The following is a 16,071-nucleotide window of genomic DNA, read 5'->3' on the forward strand; positions in this document are numbered from 1 at the left end:
GCTCGCTTCACCTCGGCTCGGCTCGCTTCATCTCGGCTCGCTTCAGCTCGGCTCGGCTCGGCTCGGCTCGGCCCGGCCCGGCCATGGTGGAGCGCTCGGACGAGGCGCCGCTGCTGTTCTGGGCCGAGGGCCCCGCCGTGTCGGCGCCGCCGCCCGCGGCCGAGCCGGGCAGCAGCGGCAGCGGCGGGCGGCGGCTCGGCGGCGGCTGGAGCGCGGCTCCGTGGGACGGCGAGGGGCCGGCGGAGGCGGCGGGGCCGCCGCGGGCGGAGGCGGAGGAGGACCAGATCGTGGCCGTCTTCGTGGTCACCTTCGACCCCCGCACGGGTGAGCGGCGCCGGGGGCGGGCGGGCCGGGGCGCGGGGGCCGGGCCTGGGGCTCCCGGTGCCGCTGGAGTCAGATGGATGCGGCCGGGACTGGGCATCCCTTGGGGACCGCTGCCCCCGCATCCCGCCCCCCCAGGGACCGCTCCTCCCGCCGCGCAGGGGCAGCGTCGCCGGACCCAGTGGAGAGCGGCCGGCGGGAGCCGGGCTGCCCTCTGCCCTCACGGGGGACCGCGGCTCCACCGCACGGCTGCCGTCGGCTGTCGGGACCGGGGGCCGTGGGCATTTGCCGAAAACGGAGCACAAGGGGGATTGCGTTTGGTCTCCATCCCGCCGAGAAGTTCTGGCGGGAGGAAGGCGCCGCGTGTGGTGCGGCTCCGAGGAGAGGGATGGGTGTATCTCTTCCCCACAGCGGGTCACGGCACAGGGAGTTTGTGGACGGCGCAGGGGCATCCCCTGTGCCCAGCACCGATTTAGGCCGAGCCTCTGCCCAGCGCTGCCTGGAGGGTACCAACCTGTTAGCAGCATCTTGAGAGCATCCTTCTGTCTTCGTGGAGTGGCGCAGACCTGCCCGCAGCTATCGGTGATGGATGGCATTTGTGACAGGCGTAAATCCGGCAGGCTCGCAGGGCATGATCGCCACCAGCAGCAGCAGCTCGGCTGTGTATTTCTTGGTGACCAGTGTGTTTAGAGGCTGGCCTCTGGTGGGATCTCTGGGACTTAGTGCTTTGAAGGAGTGCTGTGATCCAGCAGGGCAGAGGAGAGGGGCAAGGGAATGTATTTTCCACTTCACTGCCATATCCATCTCTCTCAGTGCTGTTGGACTGTGGTGTTGTATCACAACTGACAGAGGTTATTAATTTCAAACCTATAAATCAGCATTTCAGAAAAGCTCTTAACTTTGTTTTTCTAGTCCTGCTGCTCCCACAGTATCCATGAAACAGGATGTTAGGACACAGATAGGAAGTTAACACCCACCAACCTGTGAACACAGGTACTACTGTGCATAGGGGTCTGATGTCCTGAGACACATTGTTGGGTCTTTTGGCTGCCAGGCACCAACCTGGGGTTCAAAGGCAAGAGAGAGAGATTCAGGAGCCCATTTGCATCCTGATGTGAGAGTGAGCTTCTCTTTCTTCTCTGGACAGGTACTTCCTTAGCAAATCCGTAGCAAAAGTACTAGAGACAGGAAAGAGGTCTGTAAAGCACAGTGAGGTTGGTTCTTCAGTGGAAGGAGAGAGTAACTGACATCCTGCTCACAAGAGGGCTTTGGTAGTGAAGACTGAATGCTGGTCTTGAACTGAAAATCCTAAGGAAGTAGTGAACAGGACATAGCCCCTGGTGTGATGTGCTGTCAGCAATGCCCACTGTCAGACAGCTTGGCTGCTGTGTCCCAAAACAGCCAAGGGCTTTTGAGAAATTACCCTTTCATACTGCACCAGAGAGAAGTGTCAGTCTAGAGGCCAGAGGCTCTTCACTCACAAAAATCTGAAATGAGATTGGATGTCATCTTTCCACCAGGAGATGGAAAATGGAGGTGTTTCTCCTAAGTATCCAAAACACAAGAGAGTCTGGATGACTGCAGCAACAGCAGGTTGTCTTTCAATCCGACAGCATATGCCTTCTATGAAATGGTGAGATTTTCTTAGTTGGCAGAAAGCTGAGCTTTCTCAGAAGTTTTTCTGAACCAGCTGTTGCTTTGAATGAAGTCCAGGGAAAGTTGGGCAACAGCTCTTCTCACATCTGATGTGCAGTTAATGCTGGGTGTCACCAGCCTTGGAGTAGTCTGTCAAGTCCAGGAAGATTCAGCCTCCTCCTGCTACCCACGATGGATGATGAATGTAAGGATCATGATAGGGCTGTGAGCAATATACCAACAAATGTCAGCTTTACAGCTGGGGAGCAAAGTGCCCTACGGAGGATGTGGACTTGGAAAAAGGTCATGAAGTTGCAGAGGTGTGAACTTGCTGGGGTCAAAAAGATAATATGGGAATTACTGGTCAACCACATCAGATGGTGTGAAGGACTTCTGTAATGTTTGTAAGGGTATCTGGTCCTTGTGTATGACTTAAAGGAAATCATCCGTTTAGTGTCTGAGCTGGAAACCTGCTTGATCCTACCCAGGAACAGCACAGCAGACCTTCTTTGGCAGCTTGCTGAAGCATGGAATAGCTGAATTTCCGGTGGTGGCTGTGCAGGGGGTTATGCCAGGTAGTGTCTCTCCAACTATAGGCAAGTAGATGGGCAAGAGAGGTTTTACTGTAGAAGGATGAAGTGGTGACTATGCTAATAAAGAACATAACAGTTTCCCTCCTAAATTTAGAAGGGCTTGAAGCAGATGAGCTCAGTGTATAGCAGTTGCATATGATGAGTTTCCAAAGGTAGGTTATGGGGTTGCCAGGTCACTGTTACAGTTCCGGTGTCCCTGTAACCATCACTGCTCATGTGAGTGACTGATGGAAGAGCCAGAGGCAGCTTCTGAATCAGTGGTGCTGTCCACCTCCAGCGTGGTCAACCTTGTGGCACTTGAGGAGCTCTCTTCACTGCTGCTGTGGGGGACCTGATAGCAGTCAAGGGTCTGTAAGTAATGGAGAGAGACAAGGAGGGAAGAGAGGGAAGTAATGTGTTTTGCACCAGTGAACATGCAAATAGTCTCTTTTTCTGTCCCACATTTCTTCCACGCAGGAAACGGAGTGAGTGTGATGTTTAGGTTACACTTTCTTCTCCTGTCCTGGCACAACATGGTAGCGTTGCACAGCTGGGGACCCTAAATCCCTTGGGAAACATCTAATAGTGAGGAGGGCCAGGTGATGACCCCCAAATGCTGGTGCCAATATCTTTTTTGTGAGGATGTGAAAGGGGAAAGAGGAAGAACATCCTTAACTTTGCACACTAGAAAATGAGTGCTGGCTCAGACTTGACCTGAAGGTGGGAGTCAGCTTCCAGGAGATCAGATCTGCAGATCTGACTCTCAGCAAAATCACTAGCCTGCTCTCTAACGCTGGGTGATTCTCACTTGGGAAGTTTCCTGTGCACACGAGAGCTGCTTTCTCCATGGGGAAGGACAACAATGCTTCCTGTTTTCCTACAACATTGCTCCCTCCTCCCTCCTCTAGTTTCTCGGGCAGGCTGGCAGTCGTATTGCATCTGGGTGAAGTCTCTCCTTTGTTTGCTCTCCTGTTTCGCCAGACCGACTTTCCTACTTTTTTATCTCTGTGTTTGTTCTCCGACTGCCACGTCGCTCGTGTGTTCATAGGGCAAGGTGGTGTGAGGAACAGCCAGGAGCACAGGTGCAGTTTGCTCCTGACAGATCCCAGAAAAAAAAATAGCTACATGATAGGTGTAGTTTTTGAGGTGCCCTGTAGGGTAAAGATCTGTTTCAAGGCATCCTGTGAATCCATTGCTTCTACAGAACAGGCATTGTTTAAGCCATGTCCACTTCAACATCTCTGTGGTGGATGTGACACCTGACAGTGTTTGTGACTAAACTGAGCAAAGCCAGTTTTCCTTTGCCCTTGATGGCACTCTTGCATATCGATCTGTTAATCTATAGGTAATGACCAATAAGGGATCCTCTGTGGGGCAAGGCTTAAAAGCACATCTGGCCTTAACCACAATTTCGTGGTTATGAGGCAATAGTCTCAAGAGTTGACTTCCTCACTCTTTCAAGGAAGGGTCTTGTGCCTTTAAAAACCAAACCAAACAGCACCCACAAACCCCAAACAACAAAAGCCACCATCTCTGTATAATGTGCGAGCCCTCCAGGGGAGCGCGCGGGCTGCTATGATGTCAGTGGCTCTCTCTGCCAGCCTTTCACACGCCTCAGAGGCCAAGGCGCTGCACAGCAGAGCTCTGTGGTTTCGCGTGTGGCTGCACAGGGCTGTGCTCGGGGTCACGAGGCTGCCACTGCTCCCCGGCCAGCCCAGCTCTGTGGGAGAGGTCTGCTTGTGCACTCCAAGCAGGCAGTTGGATGCAAAACTTCTCCTGTTGCCATGCCTAACGCTGTTGGTTTTTTTGAAGTCCTTGCCAGGCAGGGCTGGGGGAGGTCTACTGAATTCAGGATCTATGTGAGAAGAAAAATAGCCTATTTAAATGTCAGTAGCTAAGCCCTATTCCTGTGCAGGCATATACTTGTGCAGTATGAGTAATGAGACAAAAGACAGGCTTCAGAAATGAGGCCTCAGATTTAAATATCTCCAAGAGTTGGCTGAGTGTAAGGCCCTTCCAAATGTACACTGTCTGTGCAAGCACAGCTGGGATGCTCACCCCAAAGGGCAGGGAAAGGAGTGAAGCAGTAGGAAGCATCTTTGTGCTGCATCTGCCATTGCATTATCCTGAAAAATGTTTTTTGCCTTGTTTTTAAAACTAAGCCACATGACTTCAAATGCTGTGGGCAAACTGACAGAGAACGGAAACTCAGTGGGTAAAATCTGGAGCACATCTCAGTGCAGTGGGAATGTCCAGGTGAGCAGGGTGGGCTCTGAAGTGCTGGCATGGGAAAGCATGAGAAGTCACCCCTTCTTTTGTCCATAGTAAACTTGTTGGGCTTGATTTGCTTTAAGGACATTTTGTGACTTCTCTGATATCATCTGTTCCAGGATCAGGCTCCTCAGGTGGCCTTTTCTCCTGAACAACTGCATGCTTTCTGGCTGGGTTGGCAGGTGACAGATGTTTGCTGATCTTGATCTAGCTTGTAATTTATGTACTTTTAGGTTGGTTATTCTAGCATACACAAACACATTGCAGTACCTGGATCACCTCAGCCTCCATATAAAGCTTCAGCTAACTCCTCCTATCCTAAAGAAAATGGGAGAGATTTCAGAAAAGAAGTGATGACTTGGATGACAGCTTACAGGTTTCTGTTTGACCAGGCCTGTCAAGCATAGGCAAAGGACAATATTGGTGGTGGTGTGAGCTATCCCAGAAACTCATCCTAAAGAGTAACAGTCTGTCCTTTGGTTCTTTCTGTATGTATGGGATGGATACTCATGTAGACCAAAGCTTATCCACTGTCAGGTAAAATCGTAGCTGTTCTGTGATTAAGCTTATCAAGTATAAACCCACAAAATAGCACTAGCTTCAGAAATGGCCCCCAATGTCCTGCAGTATCTGTGGGTCATGCTACAAGTAACATTTGCAAGACGTGTGGAGTATTTTATGTCACCTACTGTCTGTGACAGTTTAGGAGTTCAGGAGTTGTGTTAGGGCACTCTTATGGGTATCCCAGTGTTAGAAAAGCAACAACTTGCTGTTGCTGAGGTGTGCATTTTAGAAACAAGTAATGTATTCAAGCTTACCCAAATTAATTTGCTTCTCTGCAGGCAACATGGTGGAATGGTGTTTACCCCAAGATATAGATTTGGAAGGTGTGGAATTCAAATCCATGGCAAGTGGGTCCCACAAAATCCAGTCAGATTTCATGTGAGTACATCTGAGCTATATTCTTCCTTTCTTAGCTATGCATCTACACCACCAGCTCTTACTTCAGAACATGCAAGAAAAATACCATCTAGGAAGCTATGGTTTTGCAGAAACCTGCTTGCTAAACTGTTTCTAGCTGAGCCAAGGATACTTTTCAGACACCTTCATATCATATTAAGTACCAGCTAGCTGCAGGTACCTGCCGTGTGACTGCTCTGCCTGTGGAGGCCAACTGGTGAATGGGGCAGGCCAGCTTTGGTGTGCAAATCTTAGTGTGTACTGGGCAAATGATCTGCACTGCCACTATTGGGACTGTGAACAGAGGTGTAGGGTGAAGGGGAAGGAATGGCAGAACTAAAATAGGAAGCATTTTGCAGGAACAGGACTTTGAAAAATGTTCTTAACTCTGCCAGGGCTTTTGGTTCCTTTAAATGTTGTTATAAACAGGTCTCACTCACTTTCTTTTTTGCTAGCTCCTTCAGTGGAAACACGTAAGAGGAATTTTCTGCATTCTGCTAACCCAATGTTGCAATGCAGCAATGTTTTGCAATGAACTGCAGTGTCACAATTCCTTCTGGTCAAGAATAACAGTTACTTTCTTAAAGGCATGTGTACTGAACCCTTTCAGTCAGAGTGTGCTTCAACATGCTGGAACCCAAAATATGACCAGGTAGCTGGACTGTACTCAGAACTGCATTCACTGCAGGTTTCTTCCTTGGAGGAAGGGCTCTGCACTGACTGAATCATGCATTCTGTTGGTCTTCCTTCCAAGTTATTTATTTACTTGCATTCCTTACCAGCCTGTGACATGGCTAGTAGGGGCTTTAGTAGGAACTCTTGCCTTAAATATTCTGTCTTGTTTTTGAGAAGACTGGGGCACCCAAGGCCTGTTCTCAGCCCTTCAGCTAGCAGGGTGGGATTTCAGGGAGTTCCTTACAGAAGAAACTATGTTCCCAAATCAGAATTTTTAGCACTCAGTTACTTACCTTTCTTCCTCTTTCCTCTTTTTAACGTTAACCCTTCTGTCAAACCTTTGTCTCCAGTTATTTCCGGAAAGGGCTCTGTTTTGGCCTGGCCTGCTTTGCCAACATGCCTGTGGAGAGTGAGTTAGAGCGTGGTGCCCGCATGAAGTCCGTGGGCATCCTCTCCCCTTCCTACACCCTGCTGTATAGGTACATGCACTTCCTGGAGAACCAGGTCAGGTAAGTTCCCTTGGGAATGAGACTGGCTCTTCCCTACCTGGGAGAGGTAATGTTGCTTCTACGGAGAGCAGTTTTAGGCAAATGAGAATTTGGCAACAATGCTGTGCTGTGACTTCCTTGACTGGCTATTTCTCCAGAAAGTGTTACAGGTTCACAATGTGAAGGAGACAAGGAACTGATTAGCAGCAGTCTGTTCCCTCCTAACGGGCTACTCAAATGCTACCCAAACCCTACTTATTGTATGCAGACACAAGTGTCACAGGGAGAGTTCAGAGAACAAGAAGTTCTTCCCTTTTTCTTCTTCTGAAAACCATTTTACTAGGGGCTTACAAAAGGCTTCTAATTGTGTAATGGTGATCCTGGCTAGCTGTGTGCTTCAGCTGTGTAGAGTGGATCTAGAAAGGAAAATGGTGATGGTAGAAAAGAAAACTCTTCCTACCTGAGTGTATTTCAAACAGGATCCGTGCTATGCACACCCCAGCTCACTGCCTGTGTCAGTCCTGTGCATGTTCTCTGGCTGCACTGAGAGCTGCTGGTGGTCCTGATGCTTCTTTAGCCCCCTTGGATGAGTCCCTGAGGTACCCAGGATCCCTTTTAGCTGGGAGAGCAGATATTTACTGGGGGCAAGGCACTCAACAAATAGTCTGGAGACACTACAGGTCTCCCCTTTTTTCCTTTCTTTTCCAGACACCAGCTGGAGATGCCAGGGCACTACTCCCATCTAGAGGCATTCTATGATGACAAGAAAGGAGTTCTCCCTGATAGCAAGGGCACCCCCAGCTCTCAGCAACCTGTCCACTGGCTGCCTTCCATCCACAGATACATGTACCCAGAGATGAAGGTGAGGCAGGTGCCTGAGGCCTGCAGGAATGGGCAGAGGGCTGCTGCTCCTTGCTGGTGCCTCATACTCCTTTATGTAAGCAGTCACTCCCACGCTTTGTAGGCTGCTTTAGTGAAGATTTTGTTACTTGGACTGTTGCAAGCTGTGTGCTGGTCTTGCTCCCACATTTAGACTTAGCATCTGTGCATGTGTCCCTGTTTCACCTCTGAGCTGTTTTCTTCCCTTTCGCTCCACCTGCAGATCACACACCCTGCTGGCTGTATGTCTCAGTTCATCAAATTCTTCGGTGAGCAGATCCTCGTCCTCTGGAAGTTTGCCCTGCTGCGCAAGCGCATACTGATATTTTCACCACCCCCAGTTGGAGTTGTCTGCTATAGAGGTATGTTTCCAGGGACACTGCAGAGCTCTGATCTAGTAGGCTGAAGCACTGTAGAAATGGCTGTGAGTACTGAGGGGACAGACGTCATGCAGGTCTTCAAAATCCATTGTGACCATTCCTCGTGAAGATACCGCTCAGTCTGCATTGACACATTTCCTACGAAATGCTTTTCTTCAGGCCTCATGAGTAAGGACACATCTGGCACTGTCAAACTCAGTTCCTGTCAGCAAAGGATGAAAAGAGCACTGACTGAATTTGTGGATTCTAGAATGTGGGATTCCTACGGGAGAACTGATTATTTCCTATGCAAAACAGGATGTCATCACTTGAGAAGTTCTGGTGTTCAAGGGCATTTCAGAGCTCTGACCATTGTTTTCATAGAGGCATGTGGGAGAACGGGGCAAGTGGGATTCAGAGTGCCCTTGAGGAAAACCAAAAGCATCTCAGGATATACTTCTCTTGTCCACAGTGTATTGCTGCTGTTGCCTTGCAAATGTTTCTCTGCCTGGTCTTGGAGGAACTGTCCCAGAGTCCAAACCATTCTTCTATGTGAATGTGGCAGACATAGAAATGCTGGAGACAGAAGTATCATACGTGGCCTGTAAGTATAATGGATTAGGCGTTTTTAGCCTCGGGCTGCAAAATGTCTTGAGACACCAGGCTGTGGAGTAGAACTGATGAGAAATAGGTTGTGCATGGAATGACTAACTATGAAAGCAGGAGAGAACAGTTGGTCTGCTGGGAAAGCAACATCCTGCTCTGAAAATCTTCTCTGATTTTGGCAGGTACAACAGAAAAGATCTTTGAGCAGAAACGGGATCTCTATGATGTCTATGTAGACAACCAGAATGTGAAGACGCATCATGAGCATCTGCAACCACTCCTGAAAATTAACAATGCCGACAAGGAGAAGTACCGACGGCTCAATGACCAAAGGTAATCACGGACATCTGGGTGGTCCTGATAGGAGATGTGGAATAAAGAGGACACTGCTCCTTTGAACTTTCCTCCTTGTAGTATTTCTAAAATATCCCACTGGTTGGTTCAGCTCATCTCTTGAAGGTGCTGGTCATCTCATAATGCTTTGAGGTTCATAGTAGGTATGGGCAATTAACCTGTCTCCCTTTTCTCAGGCAGATGTTAATGTACTCTCAAGAAGTGGGTGAGGATTGCAGCTCCTGTGAAGAGGACCTTTTCATCTTGTGAGTGGCTACCTCTAACACTTAGTTGGACACTGTTAGTTTTAGGGAGCCTCTTGCACTGATTTCGTGTTGCACTGGTTTGGCATATTATGAAACATCATGTTTGATGTAATTCCATAGTCAGCTTTCTTCCTCTAGGGTTCAAAAAACAGACTGGCTCTTCCTCTTCAGATTATCTTCCTTTCATTTTGAGAAGCCAAAATGTAGTATCCACTGGGGTCTCTTATGTGCCAGGAGGGAGAAGTGAATTTTAAAAACACAATTAGAGATGTAAGAATGCCCTCCAATTTTTGTAAACATAAGCACTATAGGATTTTTCTTGCCAGAACATTTGGCTCTGGAAAAGACAATGTTCATGGGAAGCAGGCACTGTACCATGCTGGGGGTGGTACACTGTGGAAATAAGACCTGCGTGTGAAGGACTGGCCCACTGATGTGGCTGACTTCATACTTGGCAAACAGAGGAACCAGAACTGGATGTAGAGTAGGAGGTACAGAATTAGATAAAAACCACATGTCTACCACCTCTGAAGCCCTTCACTGCCTGTTGCTATTCACACTCTGCAGCAGGTGAAAAGTAATGGGATGAAACTCTGTGAAGGGCTGTCAGGGCAGAGCTCTGATTGTTGAGCTTCACAGGCATAGCCAGAGCTCTTTCTGAGTAGCTTTGCATGTTTCTAGGAAAGCAACAGGTAAGAAGTAGCTCTCACTGGTGTTTTCTGCACCAGTAATGGAGAATTTATTTACCCAGTGGCTTATCAGATGGGTGACAACACTGTTTCCTCCTTTTCATTACGGGAGCTGTAGGCATGATGTACCTGCTTGGTGACCACAGATCACACTTTAGCTGATAACGTGGCGGCTTCTGAGGGAAATGCCTCCCACAGATGGGAGCAGCACTGTCAATTAAAAGTTACTACTTTATCTTTGTTTATTCTGGGTCATCCATAGAGTGAATGGAAAAGTACTACAGCGCCACCTGAAAAGGATCTCTGGTGAAAGGGGGTTAAATGCAGTTCTGGGGCTCTGCTGCCTGCTTGTAAATGCACTGTCTGTTTGGAGGTGCAGTGCTATTGCTTTCACTGACTTTACCCTACAGGTTTTTCATGGAGCAGAACAACCGCATATTCCAGACACTGATGGAGGTGTCAGCCAGCCAGGATAAGACACTGACAGCTGACCATGCACGAGGCATGGGCCTGGATCCCCAAGGGGATCGAAGTTTCCTTATGGACCTCCTGGAAGTGTATGGCATTGATGTTATGCTAGTCATTGACAACCCCTGCTGCACTTAAACCAAGGGCAAGAGAGATGGGGAGCAACGATCACTTTTTAAAGACTACCTGACATTGCTTAGGAGGATCACTGGAACTCACCACAGCCCCAGTTATTTAATAACTTTATATGGAGAGTATTTATAATTTTAAAACAAGATGTGATTTTATTTTCTCACACTCAACTTCCCACTGAGTACCTGCTCTAGGGTTCCTTGTGGTTTTGTCTCCCTTTCCCTTTCATTTGTCTTTTTTTGTTTTGTCTAGCTAGGACCAGTGGCACCTTTGCACCAAACCTCACTGTTGCCAGTGATAGCTAGGTTTTGGCCTGGCCCGGATACCTGAGGGCTGAAGACTTCAGGAAAGCACTTTGTTTGATGACAACCAATGTGAAATGCTATAGCTGAGCTTTCAGAGTTGGCTGGAAAATCCTATTATCAACTCCCCCTTCCACTTGGGGACTGAAGAGAGCTTCAGCACAAACTGTTAATGGCCCAGTCTCATAAATATGTCCTACCAGTTTATTGGTGGGGACAGTTAAACCAATGATAAGAACCGGGACTCCTTTAAATATTCCTCACCCAACTTGAAGCTGAATTGGAGTAAAGCCACCCTTTCCTGTAAACGGCAGAGGCAAGTTTGGGATCGGGGATGCTACAGGATCTTATGACTTTGCTTACTGGAGCAGCATGCTTTCACTCCCAGCATCTGAGGTGGTCTCAACTGGCAGAGACTGCACCTACCTGTGTCATAGCTGGAGAAGAGCACCCTCTCTCCTCAATCCATCCCACCACTTCCTTTGGTTTTTAGTTGCATCACACCTGCTTCTTTGGTTTAAAATCTTCCAACCAGCAAGATGGTCTCCCATTTAACAGGGACCAACACCACTGAGCCACTTTTCAATCACTTTGTTCTCCAGCCTCAGCTCGGATGGTGCTAGGCTGGACAGGGTAGAATGAGTATGCTTTAACTTATGTCACTCGCCCTTCCTTTGTAGCTGATGGGACTTGTTGCTCCTTTGCTTTAACACTGTCTGCTAATCCTCCTTTTGTTGAGCCTTCAGCACTGCCTGCTGCTATCCCTGGCTTTCCATGTGAGAGAGACAACAGACCTTTCAACTGGAACAACTGAAGTTTGCAGGAGGTTCCCTTGGAGTTTGGTGTTCTTAACTGGCACAGCTGCTAGGAGCAATGTTTAAAAGCAGGTCTTTCTTTTTTCCTGGGCAGAGCTGTAGAACTAGATGAAACAGGTATTTTCTTATGCTGTGGAAAGAACAGGATTCAATTCATGAAGGACCAGTCATTACCTCCAGGAAGGGTATCCCAATAAAGAGTAATCCCTTTGCTGTGCAAAATCCAAGAATGTATTGGGGGTTCTAGGTGTGACATATTGCTTTGCCCCAAATCCTTCAGCCAGTAGCAGTATCGGCTTTAAGCAAACTGTTCTTCCTGAACTGTGGCTACAGCTAATTAGTTGATGCTTCTATCATTATAGATTCCAGCACCCTTGGAAGCTTTCTGTGCACTGCAGGAATGCAAACTGTAGCTGATGTATCCATTTGTCCTAGCATTTTATAGGATGAGACAGAGCCTGACCCAGCAACGTCTCACCCATGCTAAAGCAGGCAAGCACCTTTTGGAAACAAGTGAAGCAAATGTTCTCCAAGTATACCCTCTGTGGATTGTTTCCCTCAGGAAAGGAGGAGGCTGGCTGTCCTGTATTTCCTTGAAGGCTGTCTGCAGCAAAGGGGTAGTTTTGCTTGCTGTGGATACAGTTGTAGTGAGGTGTGGTATTGGGGCTTCACATGGCTTGTTGCACAGTTCATTGGTATGAGCTTCAGCATATTATGTTCCTGCAATTTGCCTGTCTCTGAGCAGTCACTCCCCTGGCTGCTTTTTCAAGGCTTCAGATGTTTTTGTACAGAGGATAATATGCTGCTGTTTGTACTGTCAATTGCTCACAACTGTAACATCATCATCCTTAGAAGGTTGGGGAAAAAAATGTAGGAAGAGGTAAAAACAGCTGAGTATCATTTAATGAAAATACCACTCTCTTTTCCTTAAGAAATGGCTTTGTTTTTAAATTGACACTTGAAGTATAATAGTGGCCCACAATCTGCACACTTTTTCCTCTAACTTCCACTTTAGTTTTAACATGCTCTTTGCAGTGATGGACCCTGAGGAAGCATAGCTGCCCTCGAATTGCTGGCACTTCTTCAGACACCAAAACCAAAAAAAAAACAGAACTGAAACGAGTCTCTAGCAATTTTTCCTCTCACTTTCTTGAAGGTTTGCTACGTAGCTTAGCTGTGGTCAGTTGTTAATGACTCTCTGTTCTCTTTGTCAGTAGTTCTTTTGCTAAACTAAACAGAAACAAACCTTTGATTTGGTGTTGAAATTTTACAGTCACTGCAGTCAGAGGCTTTCTAACATCCTACATTAGAGCACTGTTGTTTACAAGCTGTTGGAACATGAGGTCCAGTAGACAGCACTGCCAGAGCCCACCAAGTAGAACCTCTGGAAATTACTATTTCACATTTATTAAACCTCTACTTTCCAGAAATTAGGTCTTCAGTTGTTAGTAGTAATATGGGTGCAGAAGCATCAAAGCAAGCAGATTACTGTAGAAGTAGCTTCCATGTGCTACATCCAGTTGGATGACTGCAGCCCATTTTGTTCTTCCTTGTAATTTTGTTCTTCCTTGTAATTTTGCTTCTCTACCAAGTCTCTCTTGGCAGGCAACAGCTACAAAAGTCAGGAAGTTGTCCAACAGAAAACAGAACAAGACTTTTTTCTCTAACCCTTCCTTATTTGATTAGCTGCAAAAGTGTTTTCACCTGCACTCCTTTTTGAAAATATACTGCTTTTATTGTTGTCACATGTGGAAAGTCCTCAAGAAATGGGTAATGGGTACATAATAGAAAAAAATTGTTATCGCTTGGGACATGAAGGACTGTTCTGTGGAACCAGTTTAACTGAGTCTTATCTTTCCAGGAGATAACATAATTCAAGGTAAAACAGTTATGTGCAGATATTCAAAATCCCCTCCTGGGCACTCAATAGGTGCTTTGTTGCATACTAGCAGCTGGGAGACAGCTACTGGGTGTGTTTTGAATCAAAAGAGGGAGGAAAGTATGGCATAAGATAGGATATTGCTGATTTCTCCCTTTGAAGTACTTTGCCTTTACAGTGGTACCTTCAGTTTCTCGGGTGTAATGCCTGTGCTCCATTGCTGCGATCAGAGCCCAGGTTTGAATGGTGGTTACAGTAACCAGGTCTATCCTGTGCCCCACTGTGTTCTCCAAAACTCCAGTCATTGGATAGCCATTGCAGGTTCTCAGCTGGTACTTGCCTTTAACCAGGAGAACAAGAGCTTTGTAACTGCATCTTAACTCAAGCTGCACTAGAAATGTATAATCAAGCAATGAATTATTACTACTTGTACTATCTGCACTGAAGGGTAAAGCTTGTGAGAGACATTAAAGCTAGGTTTTCAATCTGAACAAGCAACACCACGCCAGATATTTAAATCATGCAAAAGTCTTCTCACTGCAAGGTTAGGCCAAGCTGCATAGAGCCAAGTACAATAAAGAACTATAATGGATACTAGGAGAAAGGCACTTTTTGGAATCAGAATTCAGATTTATCTTACAGATATGCTACTGCCTTCCTTTCTAACATACATGAAGTACTTACTGCAGTGTATCTTACAGCCTATGGTCATGACTGTCACAGGAGGTGAGCTTGCCTGTCCACCATCCTTAGGGGCAGAAGAAAGTTCCATCACCTTTTCAAGAGGAAGTAGCTTCCTGTACAGGTTATTCAGTAAAGCAGGGTTATGGTGATACCCCATTTTACCACCTGCCAAAGTTAATGAGCAAAAACCTAGGAGCAGCTGTGGCCCTCCTGGCCACAGACTATGCAAGGGACAGGCGTGCTTTGCTCTGGGAGGTGGAAAGACAGTGGCTTCTGGAACAGCAGGGCAAGAGCACTCTATCCTAAATCAAACTCGAGGTAAAAAGTATGCACACTAACCCAAACTCTCATCCTAGCCATTACTTCTAAGTTAGTTGGTGTCTTCTTCCCACCTTCCCAAAACCAGTGGTGTAGTGGTAATGGGAAACGACATCATCAATATCTTTTACAACAGACTAAAATGTATTAACATAACAGTGTGATCTGTCTAAAACAGAGGGTACTAAATGCCTGTGAACCAGGATTTTAGATCTTGGTTAATGCAACATGCCATTCAAATGGGAATGTTTAAATGTGGTCAGAATAAACAGGTGCCTTGAGCTGGTCCATCATTAGGTTGTTATCCTTCCTTTTTATTTCTGTTACAGTATTTTAAGCCCTTCTAGAATGGACTGTAAGTTGAAGCCAGGATAAGTGTTTTCGTAAGTGGGACCTAGGATTCTACTCCTCCTTCCTGTCTTGGAGTTTATACAAAGAGAGTTTTTTGTGTTGCTGTCAGACAGAAACATGAGAACTGAGTCCTTTCCTCAACACTGTAGATAGTGGGTTCAGCCCCTGCCTATTTTATGTAGTGTCTATCTCACACCTCCCCTCTGAATGTTGCAATTCAGAGGTCTAGAATTACTCTATACTGGAAGAACTCTGAACTGCAGAGGAAGGAGAAGAATTACTTGAATGGTATTTATACAAGCTACTCAACTTATGCTGATATGAATATTTAAATATCAGCCTGTGTCTCAGTTGATCCTTGGTACTTTAACATCAGAACAGCATCAATGATACCAATTCTGAAGGGATCTCTTGGTTACCCTCAAGCAAGGAATCACATTGCAATGGGAGCTATGGAAGAGAACTAGTGATTTTCCCTGTAAAATGGTACAGATGAACAAGGAGCCAGTTCTCACCATCTCACCCCTTGCAGCAGGCTGGTTGTAATTCTAACAGCTCTGATGTTGTTTGCATCTTGCAGATGTGTGGTTGCTCCCATTGGCCTGTGGCTCTGTAGAGAATCTGCTTACTAAAAACATGGGTATTTTTTAATACAATTAAAGCTTACCTTTTTGAAATGGCTGCTGCCTTGTCTTTCCTGCCACTGGAGAAAAAAACACATTGCTGATTTTATGACAGAGACATCAACTTGAGAAAAACTCCAGTGGTGAGAAGTGCCCTTGACTCTGAATAAGCCAGGGGCTGCAGCGTAGTGTCCCAGGTGTCTCTGTGGCAAGCAAAAAGAGCAGAGCACAGCCACCATGTTCCTTGGAGAGTGACCCAGGGCTCCACTTAGCACTCTTAAATGCTGCAAACCAAAAGACAGCACAAACCACGTCCTATCACCAGCGTAACTATTAAAAGGAACTAGCAGGCTTCTACCCCCTTCAGTCTCAGTCAAGAGTTATAGAACAGCTAGGGCTGGAAGGGACTTTAAAGATCACCTAGTTGAGGTAATTTCTCTCCACA

General features: G+C 46.9%; 1 protein-coding gene across 1 annotated transcript; it reads left to right on the forward strand.

Moving 5' to 3' along the window:
- Positions 1–7: 7 nt before the first annotated feature.
- DENND11 (DENN domain containing 11) lies at positions 8–15,684 on the forward strand. The gene is made up of 9 exons (XM_039570567.1): positions 8–324; positions 5,642–5,741; positions 6,785–6,943; positions 7,631–7,784; positions 8,025–8,163; positions 8,633–8,764; positions 8,949–9,099; positions 9,297–9,365; positions 10,465–15,684. The coding sequence occupies exons 1-9, from the start codon at positions 84–86 to the stop codon at positions 10,658–10,660; spliced, it is 1,341 nt and encodes a 446-aa protein (XP_039426501.1). The 5' UTR covers positions 8–83; the 3' UTR covers positions 10,661–15,684.
- The last annotated feature ends 387 nt before the right edge of the window (positions 15,685–16,071 follow it).

This window comes from Corvus cornix, chromosome 1A (genome assembly GCF_000738735.6).
Source record: "Corvus cornix cornix isolate S_Up_H32 chromosome 1A, ASM73873v5, whole genome shotgun sequence".
In the NCBI taxonomy this organism is placed as follows: Eukaryota; Metazoa; Chordata; class Aves; order Passeriformes; family Corvidae; genus Corvus; species Corvus cornix.

Coding starts and splice junctions, on each gene's coding strand:
- DENND11 (XM_039570567.1), top strand. CDS start 84: ATGGTGGAGCGCTCGGACGAGGCGCCGCTGCTGTTCTGGGCCGAGGGC. Junction 6,944..7,630: donor TTCCTGGAGAACCAGGTCAG/GTAAGTTCCCTT, acceptor TTTCTTTTCCAG/ACACCAGCTGGAGATGCCAG. Junction 9,100..9,296: donor CGACGGCTCAATGACCAAAG/GTAATCACGGAC, acceptor CCCTTTTCTCAG/GCAGATGTTAATGTACTCTC.